The 16,595-nt window shown below is 34.8% G+C and overlaps 1 protein-coding gene across 1 annotated transcript in view; it reads left to right on the top strand.

Annotated features, from left to right (window-relative positions):
- Window positions 1-16,595, top strand: part of LOC118200554 (uncharacterized) — a 281,729-nt gene that overhangs the window by 174,666 nt on the left and 90,468 nt on the right. Inside the window, exons 15-16 of the mRNA XM_085807694.1 lie at window positions 1,790-1,925; window positions 10,700-15,324. Of these exons, the coding sequence (XP_085663820.1) occupies window positions 1,790-1,925; window positions 10,700-15,324 (4,761 nt within the window). The remainder of the gene's footprint in view (window positions 1-1,789; window positions 1,926-10,699; window positions 15,325-16,595) is intronic.

Below are 16,595 nucleotides of genomic sequence, written 5' to 3' on the forward strand. Positions count from 1 at the left end.
CTATGATTATTCGCGTTCATTAAACAAACTCAAACAAATCATATCATGGCAAGAATAAAACCCTTCATAACAGATAACAAAAACATCAATTTACACTGTTGGCAACACTATGAATGAAAAATAAAATACTAAACAAAAAAAGAGAGAGATTTATTGCACGTAAGCAGTATAACATGAAGACAAAATGATTAAATTTGTAAGCAGTTTGGAGGTTTACAGAGGTGTTAAAATAGTAGAAACATCTGCCACCCCTGGCAGCTAAAACGGCCCTTACCCCATTAGGCATGGAGTCAAACCTGACTTGGATGACAGAAACAGGCAACCTATTCCATGCTGCCTCAAGTCTGCCGCACTTCATCTACCATATTAGCTGGAGATGAGTGGCGGGCTAGTCTCTCAACAACCTGTGACCAGATGTTTTCAGTGGGTGACAGATCTGGAAACTGTGCAGGCCAGGGCAGCAACCGAATACCCTGTGTATCAAGGAAGGTAGAACACAATGTTCTACATGTGGTCTTGCATTAGAATGTCAGAAATGTACCCATCTGCATTGAAATTGCCGTCGATACAAACTAGTTTTTCGTGTTGTGTACCCAGTGGCTGCCCAAACTATCACACCGAGTGCAGGGCCTCTGTGCTGATATCAAAAGCAAACAGGCGACTTTTCTTTTATGCAGTGCTTCAGATGATGTTTCTCCCTCCTGCGTCGTCTAAATGTGCTGAAATACTAATCATTCGCATATTCCAACTTCTTCCTTTCAATGTGACTTCATGTGCTCGTCAGATCATTCCATCCTGGTGTTGCAATTCTAATAGCCAGCAGTGTATTTACAGAAAGGCCGGTCCATTTATAAGATATGGTTTCGTATGCAGAACTTGAATCGCCCATTGTGCTACCTGAAAACTTCATGAGATTGGACTTTTTATAAGAAAATCAATGATGTGTGATTCTTCCAAAGGTTACTTTTTAAAATTGTGGTGTTATTTTCATTAGTGCTAAGAGGAATAGGGCTATTTATTGTTTATCGAAATTTTCATATATAGTGTGAACTGCGTTTTTGGACTTTTGATTTAGAGGAAGGGAGAAAACGTACAATTTGCCTTCACTTGTTCAAGAAAGATCCTGTTTTGTGAAAGTGATTTCTTGGTTTTTGAGAAGTTGCTGCATTGAGTTGCATGACTTCTCTTGGAAGTTCTGGTCATATGGATGTATGTGAAACAGCTTTACAAAATTAGTCAAATAATTATATGCGAAGGTTTCAACCTAAATACACATGCATCCTCTGGCAAAAAAATTAGACAGAAATAATCATAGAATGATAAGCAAAACAGCAGTAGTTTTTTTAAAAAATAAATGAATTGGCAATAATTATATGAATTTAAGGCCTCCATAAATAAACCGATGCTAAGCTCTAAGAAATGTCTAAAATAAGTAAATTAGTCACTTCAGCATTTCCATCATCATCAGGTTAATTTTATCCCAAATGCAGATGCTGTTACTCTGCACTTACCTTAATCACTTATCTTAATCTTACTAGACATCCATTACGATATTGAACATGTACATTTGCTAATAAAATTTACATTAGTAGTAGCCTTCCTTTTCTATTTTGCAATATATAAATAAAAAAATACAAATAATACTGATTGAATACAAACTAGCCTGACTCATTTTATGCAACTAGCTTTTGTAATACATATGAGAATGCTATATATGCTGAGTGGATGTGTTCTTTTTAATAAATACTTCATGTGGCTCTAATTGGTGCAATTTTTTTTTTTTTTTTAGATATGGAACCACCCTGATATTTTATACAAGCTGCTTCAAGAGAAGAAAGCTCAAGAGGATATTGACTTGGATATTGATATTACTATGGCTGCTAATTCTGCTATATCCGGTGCAAACTGTGGGTTAAGGAAAAGAGGTGCTAACATGATAATTTTGAGCTGTTTTTATTTCTTTGACAAGTTTATTCCTTATACTTTGCAATGTACTATTATAGAATATAAAATTATGAGAAACAGTGATGTAAAATGAGATACCAACACCAAGAAAAATCTGTTTAGAGGAATAAGAGAAGCATTTGATTAATATTACAATGTCGTAGGTTTGGACTGTTGTTTCTAGACTTTTGATTTGGAAGAAATGAGAAACACACAATTTGCCTTTACTTGTTTTAGAAAGATCCTGTGTATGTGAAAGTGGTTTCATGGTTTTGAGTTGAATCTTGAGAAATGCCTGCATTGAGCTGCATAACTTTTATCAAAGTTCTGGTCATATGGGGTCATATGAAACAGCTTTACAATATTAGTCAAATAATTATATTGAATGGCAGAATATAGTACAAAGTCCGCGATTCGGCTCCGTTGGAATTTCGACAATTCCGGGTAGGGTGTTTTCCTGATATCAGATCATCAATTTAAATCTACTATGATGGAAGGCAGAAATTGTAAAATTAAAAATATGAAATCATAATTTATGAAATAATGAGCATTTATGATTTAAAGGATATCAAAATTTACAAAAAAAATTAATATTTATTTGATTACTTTATTAAATATTTCTTTCAATCTAAATTGTTTAAGCTGCTTCATTTTTTGTGCTAGTACCTTCTCTTTATATACAGGTAAGAAAATACAGGTACATATAAACAGGTATAATATTTTATTTAGCTATAAAGTTCCATTGTTCAAGTCCTGCAATTGCTGTGTTGAGAATTCCGACTAACGTGTCAGTCGAAATTTTTTATTTTTCAGTCACCTCTGTCACTTTCTTTACTATCAGTAGTGGCATTTTCTGGATCTAGAACTATACTGCAGGTTTTGCTGTCCATTAATTGATTGATGTTTGGGACATTGATATCACAATGAAAAAATTTCTGTTAAAGCATTTTCATTTATTACTGCTTCTCCACATTTTGTTTTAAATCCCATTAATTTGAAAATTTCACCTTTGGTCTGAGATATCCAAAAACTTTCCAATTCACAGCTTCACAATCCTTACCATGATATAGGTTGTTAGATAGCCATAAATTATGCCAACCATTTTTTAAAGTATCTGGAGACACATCTTCCTACGATCTTCCGATGCTCCACATAGCAGATTTTATGCTAAAATATTCCAAATGTTCTTGAATAGTCTTGCCATTGTGTAAGAAATTTAGCATGGATTTTAAAATTGCTACTTTGTATTTCAGCATGGGCACTATTCTGGTATCCATAGGATGAATGATGGACGTACAGTTTGGCGGAAAGAATAATGGGGATACATTATCTTTCACTAAAATTTTAAGTGAAGTATGAGCCGAACAGTTATCTACAATCGGGACAATTTTTTGCGCCATTAGGTAAACCAACCGAAATCAAATGTTTCCAAGCCTCATGTATAAAATGATTTTCAAACCAATTATTCATTAATGCTTGTGTCACCCATGCTCTTTTATTTACACAATGTATAACGGGGTAAATCCTTACTCCTTTAAATGCTCGAGGTCGTGTATTTTTTCCGATTACAAAAAGTTTGCACTTGTGTGTTCCTGCAGCATTTGCGCATGCTGAAATTGTTAGTCTCGCTTTGGAGTTTTTAACACCAGTTGAAGCCTTTATTTAGAGGTTGCCAAGGTATTTTTGGTACATATTACCAGAAAAGACCAGATTTATCAGCTTTGTAAATTTGTTCTGGAGATAAGTTTTCACTAGTAATGAGTTCAATGAATTCATTTGCAAATTTTTCAGCAGCTTCAATATCAGCTGAAGCTTTTTTACCTGAAATTTTTGTCTTATACCATGACGATTTTTTTATTTGGTTAACCAGGCTATCAAATATGTGCATTCAGGTTTTAAGTTCATTTCATGAAATATTTTGGCTTGAGGAATTAGCATTGGAGCAGGCAATGGCACGCCGTTACTGCGATGCTGTCTGACCCATTTAATCATCACTTTGTCATGATTATCACTTTTAGCATAAAGAACAATTTTTCTGTTATTCATTGCAAGTGGGGTGCCAGAATCCACAAAGCATTCAAAATGTTCTTTTTTTCTTATATCATATACAGTTGACTTTCCAATGCCATACTCCTCCCATAATTTTGAGACGGATATGTCTTTATCCATTTTTTGCAGCAATTCCACATTTTCTTTAATGGACATCAAAACATGCTTTCACTTTGTAAATCTTGTTGCAGATCCAAATTAGAAACTCTTTTCTACATAATAGAAAGTTTAACCTTTAATTTTCATAAAATTGCTGTAATAATAACAGTCTGCCAAAAATATTAAGCTGGATCAAAATAGAAGATTAGCAGGGTTCGTATGGTCCTTAAAAGTCCTTGGGTTTTATAAAATCGGTGTTTGGTCCTTAAAAGTTCTTAATTTCATCCAAAATCGGCAGAAGGTCCTTAATTTTAATAATCTGAAATTTCTGTCGGTTTTTATAACTGGCACTTTGAATGTAAATTAGCATTTGAGGGGTGTTTTTTTGGTGATTCACTGATGAATATGGTTATCTTTTGAATGGCTTCATGGGTTACAATTTGATATTTTTTCTAATATAAATAGTGGGTTACTTGTGTTTCTGAGCAAGAAGTGAAACTTAAGCATTTTGAAATTATTTCATTTTATCTAATGAACGTTTAAAACAACTTTTCACTTTTGGAGATGTGAATTCTTTTATTAACCCTCTGGGCGGCCAAGGTTTTTGCTAAGAAGTACAAATTTCCCAAAATTACTAGGAGAACAAATTGTTTTTTTTATTTTAATGCAAAAACTTTCCTGGTATTTCATACCTGGATTTGTTTTCTTTTAATATATTGCCTTAATTCCGTTGACATATTTTAATATGCATGTATATATAAGTTCTTACAGATATCACAATAAATATTCTAGGCCGTATATATACGGCCTTGCCGCTTAGTGGGTTAAACGAGGCCATTTATCAACATTTTGGCGATTTTAAGATCAGTTTCTATAGAAAATTTTTAATTCAGAGATCTTGCAATTTTTTGACAATTTTTTGTAAACATTGTAACATTGATAAATTTCATTAAAATAATAGTAATATATTTAAATTATATTTAAAAAATAACATTAAAATGAAACATTTTTATTTTTGCTTTCTTGCATATAAGTTATGAAACATTTTGGATCTGAAAAATAAACAAGGTATAGTGCTATGAAGCACAATTTACAAAACAGTTTTTAGCAAAAGCAAAATAGCTATGTAATTAATTCAAAATGTCTTTTTAATTTTTTTCATGGTAAGAGTCTTTCCCATTTCTCAGAATGTTCAGAATATGCATCAGTTTTCTCTTTCTCTACTGTTCACTAGACACAAGCATGGAAAATATCAAAAATGCTTCCATTCTCATCATATGGACAGGCAAATTATGGAAAGGAATTTTTTATTAATAAATAAATTGAAAACTGGCAATTCAAAAGATCAATCTAATATGTCTTAATGCATCATACACAGGGCTGGAGCTAGGCATTTTGCCACCTGATGCAGTCTCTTTGGGTCTTAAATTCTGCTGCCTGGAGCCTTTTCAAGTACTTTAAAGGACATTCTAAATTCTGCTTCCAATGCTTGCTCTAAATTCTAAAAGTTTTGCCATTTAGATTTTGTTATTCAGTGTGTCACCAAATTCTAAAAATTCTGCCATACCAGCTCTGTAACCGGCCCTTACCATACATATTTCATCTGAATGTTCATGTTACTAAAGAACAGCTTTTCCTATACATTCTAAATGTATTTTTTTAGAATAACAGAAATCTTTAATTGAATCCAAAAATTCTGAAGTGGAAAAGGTAACGTGTTGAAGAAAGAAACTGAGTACATAAAGGAAATTATAAAGATATGGGCAGTTATTATTATGTAAATTACCCAATTGTTTATGATTTCAACCTTTACTATAATTTCCCATTTCTATTTCCTCATATGATAGAGTTGTTGAGCCAGATTTAAAATAAAATTGTATAATCTTTGACCACTAGTCCACATTATTAGTTTGAATTTGTTTAATTACGTGTTCGTGAGAAAGGAACTAAATATGTAAAGAGAAAGAAAATAGTTCCTCAAAGAAATATGTACATTACCCAGTTGTTTTTAATTTCTGCCTTTCTATAATTTCTCTTTCATAAACAGAATGCAAATCACTTTGACAGTTTTTAAACTGAGATTTTTGGAGTATAAGACAGTGTGTGTTTTTGGAGCTCCGTTTGCTCACTGCATTAATTCTGACCAGCTCTGATAATTTGTAATTATTTGGCTTTGCATTATCCGTGACAATATTTGAATTTGTTACGATGATAGTTAGTGAGTAAATTAAAATTAAATTGTATTGTCTTTGACCAGTAGTTCACATTTTTAGTTTGAGTTTAACTCTTCTTGTTTAATTACATCACCAGGATATGTAATTGATTTTGTTAGCATAAGAATATGCCTTAATGTTCTAAGTTCCTTATAAAAAAGGACTTATTTAAACTTTTGTCTGATTTTGTAAATACTCTCAGACATAGTGATAATATGCTTCAGGTCTGTCGGGGGGGGGGTGGACTCTTAAACTTTTACCAGATCAAGTGAACATTGTGGAGAGGTTGACAAGTTAGGAGATAAAGCACACAGAAACTAGTGAGCATACTGGTTTGCGTATGGAGACAAATTTCTAATTGTTAGAAAATGGTGGTTAAAAAGAAGGAAATTGATATAAATTAACCAAAATGTCTGGGAAGGCTTCAAATTAGAAAGACACATAAATATTTTGTTGAGTGTTGTTATTTGAAAACTTGTAGCTTTTAATGTGCCATTATCCTAATATATTTTAAGAATTAATGTCATAAATTACATGTATTTTAAACTGTGAAATTTTATTAGATTGTGACTAGTAGTGTTTTTTTTTAACAAATATTGTTAAAAAATAAATAAAATTTCATAATAGCCATGTAAATCCATAATGACTAAGGTTATCTAACTACCTAATTTAATTATTTATAACTAACTGCTTACCCTTAAAAATTATCTCTGCATATTAAAGCTTTATTGCTTTTCATTAATCCTTACCGTGTTCACCATGCTGATTATAATTTTACTTCTCATTGCTGCATGCTATAAAAATCTACCAGCTATTTACTAAACCTCTAGACTACTTCTTAACAATATTTGTTTAAAAAAAAAAAACAGTACTAGTCACAATCTAATAAAATTTCACAGTTTAGAATACATGTAATTTATGACATTAATTCTTAAAATATATTAGGATAATTACACATTAAAAGCTACAAGTTTTCAAATAACAACACTCAACAAAATATTTATACGTCTTTCTAATTTGAAGCCTTCCCAGACATTTTGGTTAATTTATATCAATTTCCTTCTTTTTAACCAACATTATTAGTCTACCAGCTATTTATTAAACCTCTAGACGGAGCAAGTACGTTACAAAATGAGACAGAGGAAAAAATTCAACATGAAGTTAACTGTTAGTTAAACGTAAATGTCACTTATCTTCTTTCAAAAATGTTCAACTATTATAAGTGTAAAATATTAATGCTACTTGATAAATTTCATAAATTTTATTTCATTCTCAAACATATTAATAATTATGTGAATTATGTTTAATAATAATGCATTAGATTTACGTATCTATTTTATTTTTAGCATGGTATTACAAAAGTAAAGTTCAGGTATAGATGATATTTTTAATTGAATTTATTCAGTTCTTATTTGCTTATAGGTCCTTAATTTTTTTCATTAATGGTCTTTAAAATTACTTAATTTCCATGTGCAGAAATGTGTACGAACCCTGGATTAGGGAACAACAGAATCTGCTGAAATTCTTTAGAATCAGTAAAATATAATTTTAACTTAGCTTAATAGCATCCGCTATACATTATTGGCTATGTATCATGAGATTGGCAATGAAAGACAAGTTGTTCCGCTAAATGTTGTGTTGCTTCTGTTGTATCGTGTATTGAGACAATTAAGCCTGAATTGTATTAGTTTAGTTATTTATTATACCTACATCTATTTCTTGCTCATGCTTAAGGCTAATCTGAGTCCTGAATTAATAAACTCCCACATATACTTAAGGCTTATTGGGGGCAGGTGCTAGATACCGCTTGATGCAGTCTCTGCTGGTCCTGAATTCTGCTACAAAACGCGCCCCTAAGTTCTAAATTTTTGCTGCCCCTGAACTTTGGATCCGAGTGCTTTCCCTAACTTATAAAAATATTATCATCCATTAGTTTTTCTGCTCGTTGCTTCCCTAAATTCCATAAATCTTGTCTTCCCTAAATTCGAATGCCGATTCTGTGTTTATGTGAATAACATATCGGTTATTCTTAATTAAATAGCGGCTTTGAGTTGTAGATTTTAGATCATTCTGGATATTGGACGTCCGGATCTCTGACTTTTTACTGTATTATGCGACGTATTTTAACAACATTACCTATATAATCTACAAACATCCTTGAACTATAGGAGGGTTTTGTGATTTTCCTTTTGTACAAATTGAATATGAGCCAGTTTTCTGTAAAAATATCTTTAACAAAATTTGTAGCCCTTACTGACTGCCTAAAAATTAACCAGTCTTCAAACTGCAAAATGAGACACTTCAATTCTTGTAGGTTGTTTGATGTATCCAACTAATGTTCACCTGAACTGAGAACTGAAGCATTTAGAATTTAAATGAGCATGTTGAATTCATCAGTTTCAATATTTAGTTCTAGACAAATCTATCCTTGAAGGTAAGAAGGTATATAGAATGAACATAGGTGGTTAAATTGAGATCAGATTTCTGAAATTTTGTTCTTAAAAAGTTTTTCTTGTAAAATGTTAAAATTTCCTTCACTAGCTTCTTTACTGCACCTAAACCACTCATGTATAATAGAAAATCCACATAGTGGCAGCATCAGAACAAGTAGCTACATTCGTTATTCCTGGATCAATTTCAGAGTGACAGGTGTTCATTGCATATGCTTTCATAGGTGGAAGGTGCTTGGCTTGAAATTTCACGGTATATGAAGATTCTGTGAACTGTGTTTTGATGTGTGTCATGAAACATCACTTCCATTGCAGTCATTAAAAGTATTTGTAGTTTATATAGCTAGGGCTGTCCTGGTGATTTTGTATTTCTTCTGTTTAATACATACGAGTCGTTTTCATTGAACTAAGTCTTGGTCATGCAGCTTATGCCATTAGGTAACAAATGTATTCAGAAATTATGCAAGCTATCTACTATATTATGATTATGAGAATACTTGTTTATCGTGAAGAAGTAACACCCTTGAATGTTAGTTATTTATTAAATTATGGACGGCTAGATGAGCTTCAGTGTTTCCACTAGGGTGATCCTTAAAATTTTTTGTGGATTTTTTGTGTAATATGAATTTTAGCCAGTTTACCGTTGGAAGTTCTTAAATATCTCCTTAAAAGATAGCCATCTTTTGATATAGTCAGTTATTTGCTTACCTTCCCATCGCTAGTAGTTTTGGCTAGCTCCTATACAAATGATTGTTGTGAAAGAAATTGTATAGAACTTTTTACTTAAGGCAAATCACTCGAAATCTTCTAGCTTCTTCCTGATTTTAACTGAGGGTACCCAAAGGCGAAAATGGAATAGAAATTGGAATGAAAATAGATATTCTTAATAACTAATATATGGTGTTTGGTAAGAAATGTTTTGAAAGTTAGTATCACAGAGAGGTTCATTATTTAAAAAAAGTGTATAATGATTTTGACAGTTTTTATTTATTTTCCTGTGTGATTAATAGGTATTCACCATTTTTTTTTTTTAATTTCATTCTAAATGCATTGCAATTTTGAATTTACTCTGATGTATTCACTTCATAAATCAAGCTGGATCTTATTAAATGCAAATAATATCTTTATACACTTCTATCACAAGTATCTAATGTCATTGTTTTATCCAATGTATGATGATATAAAAACACCTTAAATAAAGGTAGGAACAGAGAGCATTAGGAATAAAAGAGCAAGCCATTTTAATGTAGGAATACTTAACCCCAAACACTACTATTATGTTGTAAAGTGCATTGTTTACCAAAATTTGCTGTAGGTTCTGATGATTCATTCAATTTTTTGATGTATTTGTAATTTATTGATGTTGCAGCAGTATGATGCACTGTTACTATAATTCTCAAATTGCTCAAATGCTCAAATTACTTTGTCTGTAGAGCATTGAACTGAAACAGGTGAATCATGATGTGATTGTAGCATAAAGAATTCCCATATAGTTGTTTGTGTCATCAGCATATTTTACATGTTTATATGCAGGCTGCCTAAAACTGGTTCCTTTGATGTAAATGGCCATTTAGTCAAGTATAATTGAGCTGTTCTTTTGAAATAAGTGAATTCAGAATGTAACAGTTATTGTAACATGTATGTCATTTTCACATGCAGTGTGTCCAGGCTCTGGAGGCATGCGATTAAATCAAGCTCATTTAATTCGCATAGTGAATTTTGCAAAATTATGTTGCAGAGCCTGAATTTTCAGTGTAGTGTTAACATTTATTGAGCTTGGTTAATATTGTTACTGAAAATCATACGTATTGTCTCTGGGTTGGACAAAATGTTATACTGGTTTTAAACAGTATCTGTAATAATATTAATATTACTAATGTATTACATCTTCTAGTTCTCATATCATATATTGGACTTTTATTTCATTTAAACTTTCTTTTACAGTTCTTAATCCAAGTAAGAAACTGGTGCAAAGACCACTGAAAGCTCTTCCTAGAAATCTTAAACCTCAACCTATTTTAAGTTCACCAGCTGATAACATTAAATCTGAAACAATGAATTATGAGCAAGGAAATGTTCAAGCTAACGAGGATATGAAGTTCAATTCACAGGAGAGTTGCAAGGAAGATTATGTTAACTCTAACCAAGCTAATATGTGTGTTACTCAGAATGAATATTCTCAACAAACTTCTCAGCAATCTTTTCAATTACCATATTCAAAAAGTTCTACGAGTCAATCATTCTGTGCACCAAACTATCAGACGTCGTCAAATCAGCAGTATTCTGGTAATTCACAAAATGCTGTACAGTATGTGCAGCAGCAAAATACAAGGCACACAACCCAGCAGCATTTTCAGTCTCAGTCAGTACCTCAGCAACAGTATTCTCAAACTTCACTTTTGCAAGCACAGTATGGACAGCAGTCACAAAACCAATATCCACAAGGAAATTCTCAGAACTATTCTCAAGTAACTTCTCAAATTCATAACCAGTTTGGGGTACAGTCAGGTGTTCAACAAGAATCTATCAACCATCCGCACTCACCTCAGTCAACTTATCATGGAAAGACTACCCAATCTTTCTCATCTCAACCAAATACTTCTCAATTTTCTCAACAGAATGATATCCAAAAGCAGTATCAAAATTCATCCCAGCAGCAGTTCTCAAATCAATCTACCAATAATCAAGATATTCTATTTCCACAATCACCTTCACAGAATTCAAGTCCAAAGTTTTCTGTGCAGTCATCTCAATATTCTCAGTCATCTGTTCCTCAGCAAACCTACAATTCACAGTCTTCTCAATCGTATTCTTCACAGCAGTCATACTCCTCAACATCTAAACAGCATCAGTTCTCTGAGCAATCATCATCTCAGTTTTCTCAAGCATCTAGTTCTAGACCAAATGCACACCCACCTGCACAGCAGTCATATTCTGTTACTAATCAACAACCACAGATTGCTGATCAATCATCTGTTCACCATTTTTCTTCACAATCTCCATTCCAGCAGTCACCCCCACATTCTCAGTTTTCTCAATCTCTTACTTCACAGCAGTTTTCACAGCCTTCTCCGCCTTTAGCTTCACAGCAATTTTCACAGCAAGGTCCCTCATATTCCCAGCTTTCACCATCACAGAAATCATCACCTACGGCCTCATTGTATTCACAACAGTTCCAACAACAGTCTCCTGAATATTCTCAGCAGTCACAGTCTCAGTTTCAACATAATTTGCAATCTTTTTCTCAACAAACATCTCAGTCTCCGTACTCTCAAACTCATCAGTCTTTTACTGAAACAGCACAGCCATATCCTCAGCAGTCTTCACCTCAAAAGCAATTTTCTCAGCAATCTTTTCCTCAGTCATATATGCTATCTGGGCAGCAGTACACCCAGCCATCATCACCTCAGCAGTTTTCGCAACAGAGTTTTTCTAATTCTCAGCCGCAATTTACTCATCAATCTCTGCAAGCGCCAAAATTCTCTAATAAACAAGGACAGCAAGGTTCTGTAGGGCATATGCAGTTTTCTCAACAGTCACCTCAACCAGGTGGTCAGAAGCAAGTCTGTCACTCTCCAACACATGTGGAAAATAAACAACAAAATTTCAACCAACAACAGACATTTTCTTCTCAGCCTTCTCCTGAATCTCAGTATTCTCAGTCTTTTCCTCAACAAATCACTTCTCCACATCAATATTCCCAGCAGGTTTCTAATACATCCCTGTTCACTCAACAAACAAACAAATCAGCTCAGCCATATAGTCAGCATTCATCCCAACAGTTCTCCCAGCAATCCACTCAATCTGCTCAGCAGTATAATCATAAAGCTGCATCATCTCAGCAGTATAACCAACAAATAAATCAATCTTCTCAGTTCTCACAGCAGGGTACATCACAATTTACTCAGCCAGTATCTGCACAACAGTATTCTCCACAGTCTTCAAAATCCCAGCAGTTCAATCAATCTTCTCAAAACCAGCTTTTCCCTCAGCCCTCTTCAAAAACTCAGTTTTCTCAGCAAACTTCTCAAGTTCAAAAGTCATTTTCACAGCAGTTGTCACAAGCTTCCTCTTCATGTTCACAGAATAGTCCGAATGTTTCTCAGTTTCCTCAGCAAGTTTTATCAGCATTTACACAACAGCCATCTCAGTTATCTCAGCAATATTCTGTGCAAGTACCTCAGTCATCTCAGTATTCACAGCAGCCTGCTCACTCACCCCAGCAGTTTTCTCAAGCTACACCTCAGTCTCCTCAACAGTACATCCAACAATCTGCTCAGTCCCCACAGCAGTATTCTCAGGCAGCTGCATCATCACAACAGTATAATCAGCAGTCATCTCAATCTACACAATCATATGTGCAACAGGTGCAAACACCACATTATGGATCACAGACTGCACATTCTCCTCAACAATTTCCTCAACAAACTCCTCAACCATCTCAAGATTTTAGTCAACAGCCAAATCAGTCCTCTCAATTTAGCCAACAACCAAACCAGCCTTCACAGCAGTTTAACCAACAGTCAAGCCAGTCTTCACAGCAGTTTAACCAGCAGTCAAGCCAGTCTTCACAGCAGTTTAACCAGCAGTCAAGCCAGTCATCACAGCAGTTTAACCAGCAGCCAAACCAATCATCACAGCAATTTAACCAACAGTCAAACCAGTCTTCACAACAGTTCAACCAACAGGCAAATCAGTCTCCTCAGTTTAATCAACAAGCAAACCAGCCATCACAGTCCTTTAATCAACAGGCTTCACAGTTCAGTCAATCTGCAACTCAGTCTTCCCAATTTAATCAGCAAACAAGCTCATCTCCTCCACAATTTAATAAACAAGCTGAGATGTATAATCATCAGCCAGTTCAGTCATCCCAGTCATACAAGCAACAAATTCAACCTTCTCAACAGTTTAATGGAACTTCTGGTCAATCATCTCAACAATATAATCAAAACAACTTAACTTCTCAGCAATATAATCAGCAATCTACCCAATCTTCACAAACATATACTCAGAAACCACTTCAATCATCTCAGCAGTATTCTCAAAGGTCTACACAGTCTCCTCACCAGTATTCTCAACAACAGTGTGCAACAACTCAGCAGTATTCCCAGCAAACTTCCCAGTCATCTCAGCAGTTTCCTCAACAAACTGTTCCATCTCCACAACAGTTCACACAGACAGTGCAATCTCCTCAACAGTTCTCTCAACAGACTGCACCAAGTCCACAACAGTTTCCTCAACAGTCATCGCATTCTCCCCAGCAGTTTACTCAGCCTGCACAGTCTCCTCAGCAATTTACCCAGCAACCTGCACAATCTCCTCAGCAATTCATGCAGCAACCAGTGCCATCTCCACAACAATTTTCTCAACAAGAACAGTTCCCTCAGCAAACAACTCCTCCTCAGCAGTTCTCTCAACCAGCAACTCCTTCTCCTTCTCAGCAGTTTCCACAACAGCCAGCACCATCTCCTCAGCAGTTTTCTCAACCTGCACCATCTCCCCAACAGTTCTCTCAGCAACCAGCACCATCTCCTCAACAGTTCTCTCAACAACCAGCTCCATCTCCTCAGCAGTTCTCTCAACAACCAGCACCTTCTCCTCAGCAATTCTCTCAGCAACCGACACCTTCTCCTCAACAATTTTCTCAGAATGTGTGTTCACCTCAGCAGTATTCCCAATCCCAGCAAAACTCTCAATCTCAGCAGTATTCGCAGTCACAGCAAAATTCTCAGTCGCAACAGTATCCACAAGTGACACCACAGCAGTTTACCCAGCAACCTCAGACCTCATCATCTCAATCTTATTCTCAGTTAACAAGTCAACAGCAATTCAAGCAACAGTCATTACGATCTGGGCAGTCTCCGCAGTATACAACTCAACAACAATGTTTGTCGAGTGTACAATCACAGCAGTTTTCAAGTTCCTTCTCACAAACTTCAAACCAAACAACAGTAAAAGGAGCATTTCAACCAGACTTTCAAAATCAGATGCAGCCTGGTGTTTCAGTGTCAACTTCCCAGGGACTAACAATTCAACCTGTAAATCAACTTCAAAACAAGCAAATTTCAAGAGGAGGGAAAACAAAGCAACTGCGATCAAAATCACTTTGTCAACCCTTACTACCTCAGACAAATGCTCAGCATCCTGTGAAACAACCACCATCATTTTCTGTTCAAGCTTTTCAGAATGGTAGCCCGGTATCTAATAATTCCTCTCTACATCCCCTTGGCCAACAGACCGTTAAACACTTGCAAGCTAGTGGGAATTCATCATTTCAGCCTCTTAATGCATCTATTGCTAATCAAGAAAATTTTACTCTTCAGCATATTAAGCAAGATTCAACTGAAATATATCCTGCGAAGTGCCCCAAAGCTGTGTTACAACCTGTAAAACCACAAATGTTGAGTCCAGACTCTGTTGCCATTCAACCAACACAACAACTGCAGCAAAATCAAATGAAATCTGAAGCATGCCAGTTGGAAAGTGAAGGTCTTAATAATTCTAATGCAGCTGAAAATGCAGTTTTGCCCTTTCGTGATAGAATGGATTCTTCTATTAGTTATGAGTGGGCAAGTACATTTTGTTTATTTTACATCAATTTTAATGTGTCATTGTTTAGCTAAAGCGACAATAAGTTTCCTTTTTGTTTTTTGTTTACTCCGATTCAGCAGAATATAATTTAGACACTCTTAAGACAAATTACACTGCACAAAAGCGAATGAGATGAAATTTATTAGATGTATATGTGGGGAAAAAGAAGTAATTAAATTTCAGACAAATTGAGTTCCCCCCTTTTTTTATTATTATTCAGGATATATAGCTGTGTGTTGCAAAGGAAATTAGCCTGTGTCTGGCTGTTATGCAAAGTTACATGCAGCACGACATTGACTCATTAATTTGGCAGATGACCTCCTGGTAAGATTTCTTGTTGGAACATTTTCCAGCTGTTAAGTAAGTTTAGTAATACCTTGAGACAGGGAAACTTGCTCATCAGACCTCAAACGTGTTCTCTTACAGAGATATACAGTCCTTCTAGCCAGGGAAGTGTTTGACAGGCACAAAGACAGTCAGAAATGATTACTGTTCATGACTGACCATTATCCTGTGGAAATGTGTGCCTTGGAAGGAAGGGCAATACAATGAGAAATAAAATATTATTAACTATATTACCATCCTTTAAGGGTGACACAGTTGACAGCCAGGGGGATCTGGCTATCAAATTAAATGGCACCCCAGACCATGACTTCTGGTTGTGCAGCAGTGTGATGAGTGACAGGTGATTATCCCACTGCTGTTCTGGGTGTCTCTAGATATATCTTTGCAGGTTGTCATAGCTCATTTCAAAGTGGGATTCATTGCTGGAAGCAATTCTGCTCCATTCGATGAGATTCCAAGTCTAACAAGGCTGGCATACTTGCAAACATGTTTGTCAGTGTGCAGGATTGAGAGGCAGTTTGTATAATGGGTAGGGTGAACATACACATGTTTTCGGAGTAACCCGTTAATGGTCCTTTTAGCCACTGGTGTCTCGATAATATATGAGATTGATCGCTGAGGAATTGGCTGCTACTTTTTTGCTCTGATATTCTTGATGCTATGCTTTGTAGTGGATCAACCATTCTTGCCAACATCATCGAATTGGTGCCATCACTAAAACCCAAATATCAAACATTTCTTTGATTTGATTATCCTGCTTGTTTTAGATTGATTAAAAGTCTAAAACAGAAGGTACAAGTTTTTTTCATAAAACATTAAGATGATCAGTTTAGATACTGTATAGTTTAAGCTATTCCTTCATTGGCTGCCAAAATTTAATCATTTTGAATGTTGATTAAAAAAA

Source organism: Stegodyphus dumicola, chromosome X1 (genome assembly GCF_044657685.1).
Source record: "Stegodyphus dumicola isolate Sdum_Otavi_A_Nest chromosome X1, ASM4465768v1".
Taxonomy (NCBI): Eukaryota; Metazoa; Arthropoda; class Arachnida; order Araneae; family Eresidae; genus Stegodyphus; species Stegodyphus dumicola.